This window comes from Xiphophorus hellerii, chromosome 6 (assembly GCF_003331165.1).
Source record: "Xiphophorus hellerii strain 12219 chromosome 6, Xiphophorus_hellerii-4.1, whole genome shotgun sequence".
NCBI lineage: Eukaryota > Metazoa > Chordata > Actinopteri > Cyprinodontiformes > Poeciliidae > Xiphophorus > Xiphophorus hellerii.
In genome coordinates this window covers 6,584,547-6,597,031 of record NC_045677.1, presented here as the reverse complement: position 1 = coordinate 6,597,031, position 12,485 = coordinate 6,584,547, and the positions used below count along the sequence as shown (strand labels likewise).

General features: G+C 41.2%; 1 protein-coding gene across 1 annotated transcript in view; it reads left to right on the top strand.

Annotated features, from left to right (window-relative positions):
• gpr158b (G protein-coupled receptor 158b) overlaps positions 1-9,066 on the top strand; it is a 78,975-nt gene extending 69,909 nt beyond the window's left edge. The window contains exons 10-13 of the mRNA XM_032566265.1: positions 2,378-2,524; positions 2,708-2,951; positions 4,142-4,698; positions 5,725-9,066. Of these exons, the coding sequence (XP_032422156.1) occupies positions 2,378-2,524; positions 2,708-2,951; positions 4,142-4,698; positions 5,725-6,675 (1,899 nt within the window). The 3' untranslated portion in view covers positions 6,676-9,066. The remainder of the gene's footprint in view (positions 1-2,377; positions 2,525-2,707; positions 2,952-4,141; positions 4,699-5,724) is intronic.
• The last annotated feature ends 3,419 nt before the right edge of the window (positions 9,067-12,485 follow it).

The following is a 12,485-nucleotide window of genomic DNA, read 5'->3' as shown; positions in this document are numbered from 1 at the left end:
GTCCTTGTGTTTTGGATTCTGATCACTGTCACTGATACCTGCGTATTTAGTGTCATTTCCCTGCCTGTCTCTATATTTCTCTCTATCTCGCTGCTTTTCCCTACAGCTGCAGTCTGTTAGCAGCCTCTCTCCTGCTCAGCATTTGAGCAATCGGCCCTCCCTGGCATTTAAGCCTCTCTATTGAGCCATTCCCTTGCCAGATCCTTCCTCTGTCAAACCTATTGTTGCTCCTGTTGTCCTGCTGTCTTGTGGTCTGAATTCGCTTTGTGCTTCATGTCTTGCCTGGTATTGTATTAGTTTTGGTTCTTCAATGCCTTTGTTTCACCATTCTTGTTTCTTGGCACTTAGTTTATGAAAACAAAGCTTTCTATGATTCTTACATCCTCCTTCCTGCATTTGGGTCCTCCTATACGTTAATGAGAAACTCTTGACTTTCATGGCTGAAGGTTTTTGAAGTACAAAATGTTTTTCTGGTTTTTCTCCATGTTTCAAAAGTTTACCAAAGAACATCAAATCATTTCAAGTTCTCAGGACTTTTGTTCGCAAACACATTGAGTTTTTACAACAAAAAAAAACTAATCACAACAGAGAGATGAATTAAATATACTTGATGGTTCAGCATTTCATTGTTCGCTTTTCTTTCTGCAGCTCAGTCTGGAACGCTGCGACTCACCTCCTGGGTCAGATCCTGACTGATAGTGACTCATTCTCATCTTATCGGTGCTTAGAGTTGTTCAGCCACCTGCTTTGTGAGCGGCTCTCGCTGGGGTTTTAATCTTTGAGCCACTTTGTTATCTCTTCGGCTGCATTACGCGATGCTCAATAATGCTTGAAATACAGAGATCCTCACCAGATTGTGTCTGGGCTGTTGGAAGAAGTTCCTCCTTGAGGACATTTTCAATCTATTCTGTATTCATGCGTGCTTTTTGCCACAGCCATTGGAGAATGCACAGCCTTGGATGAAAATCCACCTCACAGATAAGCTGTGTCAGGATTCTACAGCGTGAGTCCAACGCCAATCTGATGGTAGATGTCACCTTAACTTCTCCATATTCCAAACATTCAGAAAAAAGACATACATTTTTCACCAGCTTACCATTGTCTGTTTTTTTCCTTCTTGCAGAATTTCACTAAGTGCTAGATTTTTATTTTTTTTTACAGAATTTTTCTTTCAGTAGAGGTGTTTCAATTACAAATGGGCACAAAAAAGAAATACAATTTTGCAATTGCGGTGTGTCCACTGAATAAGAAATGCAATTAAAATCACATGTGAATATGTTTGTTCACATAATAAATCATAAATAAAAACATGTCGCACCACGATTTTCAACCTACTTCCTACCGTTGTGGTCTTCTTCGTGGTTTGTACCAGTAGTAACACCTAGTTGTGACTTGTGTGTTGCAAAAAAAGTTTTTTGATTGCAGTTTTGCGAAATAAACCAATTTTGTTGCGGTATACAAAGCACCTAGAGCCAGCTTTTTATCAAAAATCGACAGGTTTTTCGAAATTGGTGTGTTTCCATTAAGCAAATTTATTTTCAAAATGTCAAATTGCACAGTAATATGGTCAATGGGAAGACAGTTTTTGCTACCTTTCTTGTCACAAGGCCATTGTTCAAAAGTCCTTGACATAATATGTGTTTAGCAGGGCTCATACTCACTTCCAGTCAAAACTGGGCAAGTTTGGACCTGTAGAGCTCTCCTCTAGCTTGCTGGGTAGTTGTGAACGTCCTGAAGTGTTTCTGACAACTGAGTCTCTGGTCCTAAAGTTATTGATGATGTATAAATTTATGCTTTCAGAGGTAATGTTCTTAAGTGTCCTTACACAAGAGGCCCTATTGTTTTTGCAAAGGTGGGTCTACATTGTTCTAACTACCTTAGCAACTACTTTTTAGACTCCTATTCTTCCAAACCAGAAAAGGAATTAGACCAGAAGATACTTACTTCTACTTATCTACCAACCCTGAATAGAAACATCTAGTTTATTTACTTTGGATCAACAGTATAGCTTTTTCTTCTTTTGCTCTTTCTTTTGGTTTGTTATTTTGTTTGTATTTCCTTTTAAATCTTGTAAAGCACTTTGTATTGCCTTGTTGCTGAAAATGTGCTATATCAATAAAATTACCTTTACCTTCTCCAGTTGTATCCATTGCTAACAAATGACAAGAAATCTTTTAAAATGATAGTGATTTCAGCTGGACATTTTCATTGCTTCATCTGTGCTTCTAACTGCAGTGTAACAAATGAAGGGGTCCTTGAGCAAAATATACATCTGCTCAGTCTGCATATTATCCTAAACCAATGGGAAAGTTGGGGGGCGGTACACGGTTATTCCACTGTGGACTCAGTCTTAACACTTTGTTTCCATCTGGTCTAGTTCCTGACCAAAAGCACTCAGGCCCGAGACGATATCGCCACTGAGGCCTATGAAGAGGAGCTGGACATGGGAAGATCTGGCTCTTACCTGAACAGCAGCATCACGTCCGCCTGGAGCGAGCACAGCTTGGACCCAGAGGACATACGGGTGGCGCAGCTTTTAAAATCATGACCAGAAATGAAACTTGATTTTCAATGCTTTTAAAAAAAACGGGATTTTCTTTAAGCACTGGATTTCATTCAGAAGTCATTTTGAAATAATCCTTTTAAACTCGCATCTAATCGTACAGGTGCATAAATGTAACAGGACATTAACACAATTCTCATACAGGAAGAGCTGAAGAAGCTGTATGCCCAGCTGGAGGTCCACAAAAGGAAGAAGATGCTCGCCAACAACCCTCACCTTCAAAAGAAGCGCAACTCAAAGAAAGGCCTGGGTCGCACCCTGATGAAGCGGATAACAGAGATCCCAGAGACCATGCACTTACACCGCCAGTGCAGCCGAGACGACGGCAGTGAACATGGCAGCAACCGGGGCACCCTGAGGAGAAACCAGCTGGAGGCGAGCCATCAAGGTAAGTTCACAGATACAAATCTGGATGTAGGCTAGCAGCAGGACGGAGGAAACACAACCTGGTTTTCAATTAATGTCTTGTTTTTAAACTTGATTTTAGCTTCATATCTGTCAGGAAAGCAGATAAAAAAATATATTAAATGCTCTTTAATTTCTTTGAGTAATGTTAAGTAGTCTTCTGGAAATGAAACACCATTTTCTGGAAACTTCTCAGATCTTCTCAAATGCAGTTCTGGTAGTCAATTTACACACAGCCGCCATCAGCATGAATGTCATATTAATAAATAAACAGTTCTTAGTGACTTCAACATTCAATGATTTTTATCCAGTACTAAGCTAGTTTTCATCCGAGTTATGTGCGTTTTTAGAACATTAGTCATTGTTTCATAGTTTTGACCATCATCTCACCCACTCTGTCACCTTCAGATGTCAGGAAATTGATCAGGTTCAGGAAGAAGCAAAGAACCACAAAAGCTCACTGGAGATCATTAACTGGAGGATGCTGGGATACCAGTGTTACTGTCGTGAGGGAAGCTAGAAAGAACGAAGCCCCTGCTGCAAACTTTACATGTTAAAACATAAAAGAAACATACACCTGCCAATATGCCACAAACTTTATGCAATAATGTTCTGTGGTCAGAGACCAAATGAAGCTATCTGGAAAGTGTTGGTAGCGTCACGATAAAAGTTTATTTTATCACGACTTAACTTATTTTGGTGAATTGCACAAAATGGATGATATAAAGTAGGACTACCTTCAGTTTCTTCAACGTAATTTAATCAACACTTAGTTCAGCAGGAACAAACACACTTGGCTTAAATAAAGAAGGCTAAAGTGAAAGCTTCTGAAATATTCCTGGCCTTTTTAACTAATCTCTATCACTTCTGATAAGGCTGGTTAAATTTCCAAAAGCTGAATTAATATATTCTGCACACATTGAGTTATGACCTGGTAAATCTGAACACTGATAAACCCTAAATTACAGCATAAAAATCTGAATATCACATAGTTTATGCTTTCTGTTTTGTGCACATATTACACGGATCCTTACAATGATGAGGGAAGTGGGTTTTTTGTCTGCAACTAAGGAAAGTAATGACAGACAGTGAGTCTAACCATCTTTGACGAACAATAGGTACCTGCTTAATTTAACATCACAGAATGTGACTTTCTACGCTACTTTTCTTCAGGAAAACTTCAAGACGATTCCCTGAAGAACAAACTCACCGGTCTGACGAAGTCGCTCAGCTTTGACCATGTTTGTGAGCAGGATGCAGAAACAGCGAGTCAAACCGGCTCGGTTCCAGGAGACAAAATGACTCCCGTTGGAAGCGGCGGAGACGGCTCTCTCCTGGGTTCCCTCATCGGCCGCAGATACACCAAGAAGCAGCTGGAACCGGCCAGCACTCTGCCGAGGCTGGAGCCGGCCGAGTCCACAGAGTCCGTCCCGCTCTTCTGGAAGTCGGCCAGCGCCCACAACCTCACTCACGAGAAGAAACCCGTCCACCTGCGGACCTCCATCATGCAGAAGTCCCTGAGCGTCATTACGAGCGCCAAGGAGAAGATGCCGGGACTTTCCAGCAAGACGCAAAGTGTGGAAGACGCCAGTAAGAAGGGCCAGAAGGGGCCAGAGGAGAGGACTCTGTCAGAAGTGGATGAGACGCCCGAACATTTTCCCAAAATGATCATCAGCCAATCGGTGGAGTACTCAAAGACTCCCATGAAGATGGGAATCATGAAACAACAGGTAAATCTGTGCATATGTGCAGGTAACTGATGCATGTTGAACTGGGCCATGTTTTGTCACAAAGCTCAGTACATTTTATTTGAACTTTCTGTGACAGACCTGCTTTCTATTTGTCTTTCTGCTTTGTTTGGCTGTGAAAAGACTATTAATATGTGGCTAAATGAATTTAGCTCTAATTCATTATCTCTTCAAGATAACAGTTGTGTGTTTGAATATTATCTTAATATTCAAGTCGAATCATTTTTTCTTTGTATGCTGCCACATTACAATGGGAAAAGAATTAAAATATTTAATTTGAAGAGGTACTCATCGAGTGCAGAGAAAGTATTAAGTAACTAAGTAAATATCAGGTTTTTTTAACGGCTACTTTTATCAATACATTCTTCCACAACCGCCTCCTTGTGGACATTTATGATCCTGATGTGGTCCAAAATAAAAATTTGTTTGACATCTTTAAAAGATTTATTTATTTTTATTTTGGCCCATGTGACAAAACGTTTGTACATCCCCTGTTTTAGAGCCCCACATTAACTCTGAGATTTTCCTTACAGCTACATGGGGACGACTTTTTCTCAATGGGTAGCATATTAGATTCTAACAGTCCTCATTATTTATTATTTTAATTCTATCAATATCTGAAAGATGTGGGTTTGATTCCAGTCTCTTCCTCATATGTTGCACTCTAGGCAAGGCACTTAACCCTCAGTTCCCTTGACTTGTGTATTAGTATATAAATGTGTGTGAGTTTGGGTACAATTGGATAAATGTGGCTCTATAATGTGCTTTGAATGGTCAGTATTACTTCAGAAGCACTTTAGTCAAGTCATTTTATTTCTATAGTACATTTCAGCAACAAGACAGTTTAAAGTGTGTTATGTAATAAAAATAGTCACCAGTTGCGAAATAGGTAATAAACATTATATTTTGTCAAATTATCAAAATCATCAATACACCAATCCCCAAAAGCTCAACAGTTTAAGAAACCAATCTCATTGTTTCCTCATCTTTGATTGTTTGTTTTTTCAGGTGAGTGGCAGCCAGCCGTCCATTTGCTCTGAGACAGGAAGGAGTCTGTACGACGTGTCTGAGGTTTGTCCCTGGGAGCTGGATGAGGCCCAGACTCCTTCTGAGGCAAAGACCCAAAAGCACGTGTCCATCGCTCCGGTAGAACCCGCCGCTGGCCGGAGAGGCAGCAGCAGCAGTTCGGGAACGGCTAAAGTCAGCCGGTCTCAGCAGAGACAGAAACCCGGGCAGTCTCCGTCCAACAGACGGCGCTCCAAGGATAAAGGAGGAGAAAGAGAGGACGGTAGGGAAACGAGGAAGTCCCGGCCGCCCAAATCGCCTCTTCCTCTCAAGCCGGACGTGAGCCCCTGGGAGTTCGACGAACAGCCCATGGTGGGAGGAGATGCTGACTCTATCTCTCCGGACAGGATCAGGAGGAAGAAAAGTGTCACCCCCACTGATGGGAAACCCAAAGGGCTCCATTCGGACCACTCCAAGTCCACAGGGAGCCTCCTCCAGCCCCCGTCTCTCATGGTAGAAATTTCCCCATGGGATTACGGAGGGCCACCTTCCCCCAAGCAGGAGAAGACCTGCAACAGTCCCACCACACACAAGAAGAAACGGAAGGGCTCCTCCTCGTCGAACCACAAATCCGACAAGGACCGAGCGAGGGAGAAGAGCAGGGAGAGGCGGAGCTCGTCCAGCAAGCCGCCGTCGGAGAGGAGACGGGTCAGCCAGTCGTCGGAGGGCGGGGGGCCAATGGAGCGGCGGAGGAGCTCGACCAGAGACGCCGAGGTTTTCTCCCGAGACGCCGAGCACTCGCATGGCGGCCTGGCTCAGACTAAAAAATCCCCCGAAAAGAAGAAGGAGAAGTCTTTGCGCAGTAGTTACAAACCCGCAGTTCTAAGTGGCGCAAAAATGGTTGACGTTTGCCCCTGGGACTTCCCAGAGAAGGAGTCGGGGGAGAGGGCGTGATGACTGCTGGTACGACTTGATCTTTTTGTACTCGCTGACTGAAAGCTCGCAGAACAAAGGGAGGCTAAAAATATACCAGTGTGTTTGGTAAAAGGCTTTTCTTTTCCCCTTTCATGTTGTCTTGGTGAAGAGGGTTTTGGGAGCCCTTTCCATAACGCCGCTCTGAATGCAACCTTGTCACTTTTAAGAGGCCATTTGTTTTCTCTGCACACCTGCTTACACATCTGTGAGAGTTTGTATGTTTTATCACCTTTAAATACATCTTGAAGATTTTGTAAACGATTCACGCCTGCACTGGCCAGCCCAGCAGACGAATGCACCAGTGAGTTCTCTGCATGTCGAAGACGCACGAGGAACAAAAAGATAAACTTCAGAAGAACGGAGAGTATGGGCTGAGATGCTCTGAGACGCAGGAGAAAAGCTGCTTGTCTTTGGGCTGAATGCATAATTAATGTCATGAAGACGATCTGTTCGATCAACCAATCGTGGGAATAACAAAGGTTTGCAGCACAGCTAAATGAGGAAAGCTGTGTCTTTTGGCAAAGGTTCTCCATTTACAGCGCCTTGCAAAATTAGTCATATCCCTTAAAACTTTTTCACCATTTTCCATGTTACTACCACAAACTGATGCATTTGTATTAGCCCTTCTTTATCAGTGTGTCTGCGCATCTTTAAAAAGTCTTAAATTCAAGTCTTAAATTAAATTAAGGACTTAAAACACCTTAAATTTATTTAAAAAGTAAGTTGGTCTTAAATCTAGTAATCACTGGTTTTTTTTCCCTCTCAAGACTTTTCTGTCAGGCAAAAGTTCGAGTCACACTCAGACTTTTTCATTGCCTTCTGTGACTCAAGACAGTTGAGGCTATACCGCTAGCTAGCTGCTGACATAGCTCTTGCTAGCTAGCAAGCCTATTTGCATTTATCATGGATAAGTGCAAATTTATTGGCTGTTGGTTGGACAGAGTTGATACATTTCTGTGGAGATACAGGTCTTAAATTCCATTCAAAATAGTCTTAAGTCTTAAATTTGAGTTGTTGAAACCGTCTGACACCAAGGTTTATTTAAACCTAAATGAAAAACTGTCAACTTTTGTTCAGACATCAGCCTATTTGTATCTAGAGGAAGAACTAGATACAAATAAGCTGAATATGCAGCAAAATGTATATAATGAATAAAAAACTGTCAGTATTTCAACCATACATTTCCCTTGCACTTTAAAAACATGTCTTACTTTCTGTTGGTCTGTCATGTAGAATCCAGATAATTAGACGCATTAAAGTTTATGACAAAATCTGAAAATGCTCAAGGGGAATGATTCATTTTGCAAAGCTCTGTGTATTATTTTATTTTTTACTTAATTCATTAATTTATTTATTTTTACAAAAACCACCGCATGTGGTAAAACTATCCAGCATCAAATAACTAAATGTTTACTGGTGAACTATGACAGTGGGTGTTTCGATGTTGTTGCGTCCGGTATTTGTCCACTTACAAAGCACACGATGCTTTTTGAAATGGCGTGCATTGCTGTGTCAGAGTCCGCATTTTCATATGGCATGCCGTTTAAAGTTGAGCAGTACTGAAGTTGGTATCTATTTGGTGTTTACTCTCCTGGCTGGGGTGTCATATTTTTATATGGATAGAGACACTCTATCTATCATTGGCTGTAGTTTTTTTTTTGTTCTTTTTCTACACATGCAGTGAAAAACAAAAGGACCAAATCTGAATCTGCCTATCGCAGATGTTGTGAATAATACATTTCCTCCCCTCCTTAGCTCATTTCATCTGCCTGGATGCACCTCTCTTCAAAACTGCACACTTATTCAGTCGCTAAGATCCCTTCGCATGACTATTTTTTTCTCTTTCTCTCTAACAGAGAGAGTAATTAATCATTTTTGGCATCGTCTCCAACATAAACAACAACAGTCAGCCTGTCCGTCCTGCGGTCAGCCACCCACTACTGACAACTCATGCCACTGTGTCACACACAGCATTCAGCTCAGCTTCAGGACGGTTGTGTGTGCATGACAGTGAGAATATGACCCCATAAGTTCCCTGGAAGCATAAAATAATCATTGCATATCTTATAAAATACTTAAAAGGATACTTTCAAGCACATTTATTTAAATTTTAACTGTATTTATCATGCACTTTGATGTGTAACCTGAACGGCTTCATAAATCAGAGGCCTTTTTTTGTAACGGAATGCCATCGTTTGCCCACTACACGTTATTTAATGCTTGTTTATGCAGTATATTGTTGCTCCGGCAGCTTAAAAATGGTTGTGCCATCCACATGCGGTTATTTGTACAATGTATTCTTATTGTGTTGCATGTAAATAAAGTAAATAATGTTCTCAATTTGAAATTAAAGATTTCTAGAAAAGCCAACTTGCAGCGACTTTCAGCTCTTTTCAGGACTGTAATGGTAAAGCATCTGTAGTTAGCCATCGTTGGGATGTGACTTTCTCCATCACAAACTCAAAATTAAAACAACCGTCGCTTGCCGCAGAGTTAAAAATATATATCTCAGTACAAAACTACATGCTCAAGCTGCTTCTTCAAGTAAAATTGTTTTATATAAAATATACTAAATCTACTAAATTGGAACTGTCATGACAACACTGCCACCATGTGGTGTAACAGGTTTATTGCATGTTGTTTACTTGCAAGTTCCCTCTTGCCAAAACTGCAAGTCCATTGAATACTCATTTTTTATAATTTTGTAAGTTAAAAGTCGGAATTTCATAATTTGTTAAAGGGACAGAACTCTACTGTAAAAATGATGGGGCGCTTTACCAAAGATGAATTTAGTTATCACATTGATTTATGAGGTACTTTTTAAACATGTTGGTTATGAGGTAAAAGTGGTGTTTGCATATTTAAAAAGAACTTATTTAAATAATTCGGTTAAAAAAAGAGAAAAGCTCATTTATTTTTAGGTGCAAAAAGTGATAGGCTTATATTTCAAGCAGCAAGAAAAAGTAGCAGAATATTTTACTACCCTTGATGCGAGAGGCGGCCATATTGAAACGTGAAGTCCGCCTTGTAAGTCGTAACTGGGAGTAGTAAGAGTTGCTCCTAGTTAGATTTTCCAGTTTATTTTTCTGACTTGGAAGGCGGAATTTCCCAGTTCCGAGTGCAACTGGAACTGGGAAATTCAGCCTACAGGGCAGGGAGGAGCTGGACAAAGAATCTTGGTTAATTAAAAGCTAAAGTTTAACAGCTGATGCTGAATGTAACTGATTAATTAACACAGGGGAGCAAAATAAGGATTTAAAGACACCGTAAATCTAGCAGGAAAAAAAACATCACAAATTTAAGAGAAATAAAACCCAGACAAGAGCAATATAATAAGATTATCATCGATGTCCACACTCCAGTCCGATAGGTGGCGGTGCACCCTAGGTTGGTTGCCAACCGCCAATAAAAGCCAAAAGAAGAAGAAACACAAGAACGACTTAGAAAGTGAACACAAGTAAACACCCAGCAAATTACCAGAATAGCAGCACAGCAGAAAACGGAAACCCAAACACCAGAGGATTGTGACAGTGTTCGTTTTTAAAAGGATTTTTAATAGACATGTCATGTCCATGTTCTGTGCAATTATGGTGAAAACTGCTGACTTCACATGGGTCACAGTCACTGTTTCTGTGTACAAGCGGGGTAAGTCACAGACAATGCTGCACACAAGCAGACTAATGGGGAATAAAAACGTGTGGAAAGATTACTGAAGGATCCAGGACAGGAGCTACAGCTGTTTCATTCCTCGCACGAAACAGACCTGAAAAAGACAACACTACTCTGCTGCACCTGAACGCACAGAGCTCGTGTCAGACTGAAGGACAGAGTCACATCAGTCACTATGGACAACTTCCAAGAAGGCCTTCCTCGCCTTGTGGACCCACAATTAGATTAAAGAGTGCTACAAAAATGGCTCCCTCTAGTGGTCTGATTCTCGCCGTGCTGTGTTAATGTGCCGGTACTGCTCTGATTTAGTTTGTGGAAATGACATAAACAGAGAAAATATAAAGTTATGTGAAGGTACTGGTACTTTAGTAAGATTTTTTTAAAAATAGTAAAGAGACACCTGTAATAAAAAGTAGTTTGTGTAATTGCCTCTTCAATATACACAAAAAGGGACAGAGATGAAAATTTTAAAAAAATGAAACAAAAAACTAATCCAAACTTTATTGTATTTCTTAATCAGTTATCTGATGACAGAATGTATCATCGGGTCTTATGTATGTCCAGTTTCCGTAAATCCCCATCTGATTTTGGTTGAACTTACAGCTAAAGACATTAAATTAAAAAAAAAACAACAACATCGATTTATTTGTATGGCACATTTAGCAACAAGGTCAACGTGCTTTACATCATGAAAACAAAAAAATAATAAAATGTCATAAAAACAACACACAGTCACAAATAGAGAAACTAACATTACATTTTGTTAAGCATCAAAATCATCAGTGCGTCACAACATGTTGGTCCATGTTCCATTCATCACGGTTCAAAAGAACTCCAAACAGGTGAGCTTTTAGCCTTGATTTCACATGTTCTGCGTGTTTTAGATGAGCCTCTATTCCAGAACGGCTGATCCAAATGACCTTTTGACCTTCTTCTGCAGAAGCCTGTTAATCACCCACAGATTCAATCCAGGTGTGTGGCAGCAGGGAAACACCTAAAACATGCAGGGCAGGAGGGCGTGAGGACCGGATTGAGAAACACTCATTTAAAGGAACTTAAAACATCAGTATCAGCTCAGATTAGTTGGTAATAAAACGCAGTTTGCTCGTTCAATTGACTGTCTGTTGCTCCATAAATTCCCTTTATTGCTCCTGGTGCCTCGTTGGTATTAAAATGTTCCATTCAAATTGACTATGACGTCCAAGAACTAGAAAAAAGTTCCCCGCGAATTTTCTCCTCTTCTTCTTCTTCTTCTTCTTCTTCTTCTTCTTCGTGTGAGAGGAGGGTGTTTGAGGAAGAGCGGAAGAAGAGCGAGTGAGCGAGTGATTGAATCTTTTCTATCTTTGTTTTTTTCTTACTGTTTTTTTTCACTGGGTGTTTGTGTTACTTGTTTATTTGTAATTTCGTGTTAGCTTCGTCGCGTTTTAAGGGGTTTTTGTGGGTTCGGGTGTGGCCGTCAGGCCGGCGTCTTAGGACGCCATGGTAGTTGTTGGTGGTGGGTCTTTCTCCACGCTGACACGGAAGAACGGCATCAAGGTGGGTGCTGGTTCTCCGTGCAGCGTGGAGGAAGTTTGTTTAGCTGTGGGTGAGGTGATTGGGCACGGGAATATTAGGTCGGCGGCACGAATGAATGGAGCGGTGGTGTTGTTTGTTGAAAAGGTTGAGCAGGCTCAACAGTTGGTGGAGGCGGGCGTTTCCGTGAATGGGTTGTTTCTGCAAGTGTCGCCATTAACACTGCCAGCGACTAAAGTGACGCTGTCAAATGTGCCACCGTTCATCAGCGACGATTTCTTGGTTAAAGAGCTGTCGAGGCACGGTAAGGTGGTGTCACCATTAAGAAAAGTTCCTACGGGGTGCAAGTCACCTCTTTTAAAACACGTCGTCTCTCATAGAAGACAATTATTTATGATTTTAAATCGTAAAGACGAGGAGCTAAATCTAAGATTTCATGTTAAGGTAGATGAGTTTGATTATATGTTGTTTGCCACATCGTCTAACATGAAGTGCTTTGGTTGCGGTAAGGAGGGCCATATCGTAAAGATGTGTCCCGACAGGGCCGGGCCGGCCCCGCCGGCCTCGGCGAAGCAGCAACCCGCTGCTGCTAAGCAGGTGGGGGACCC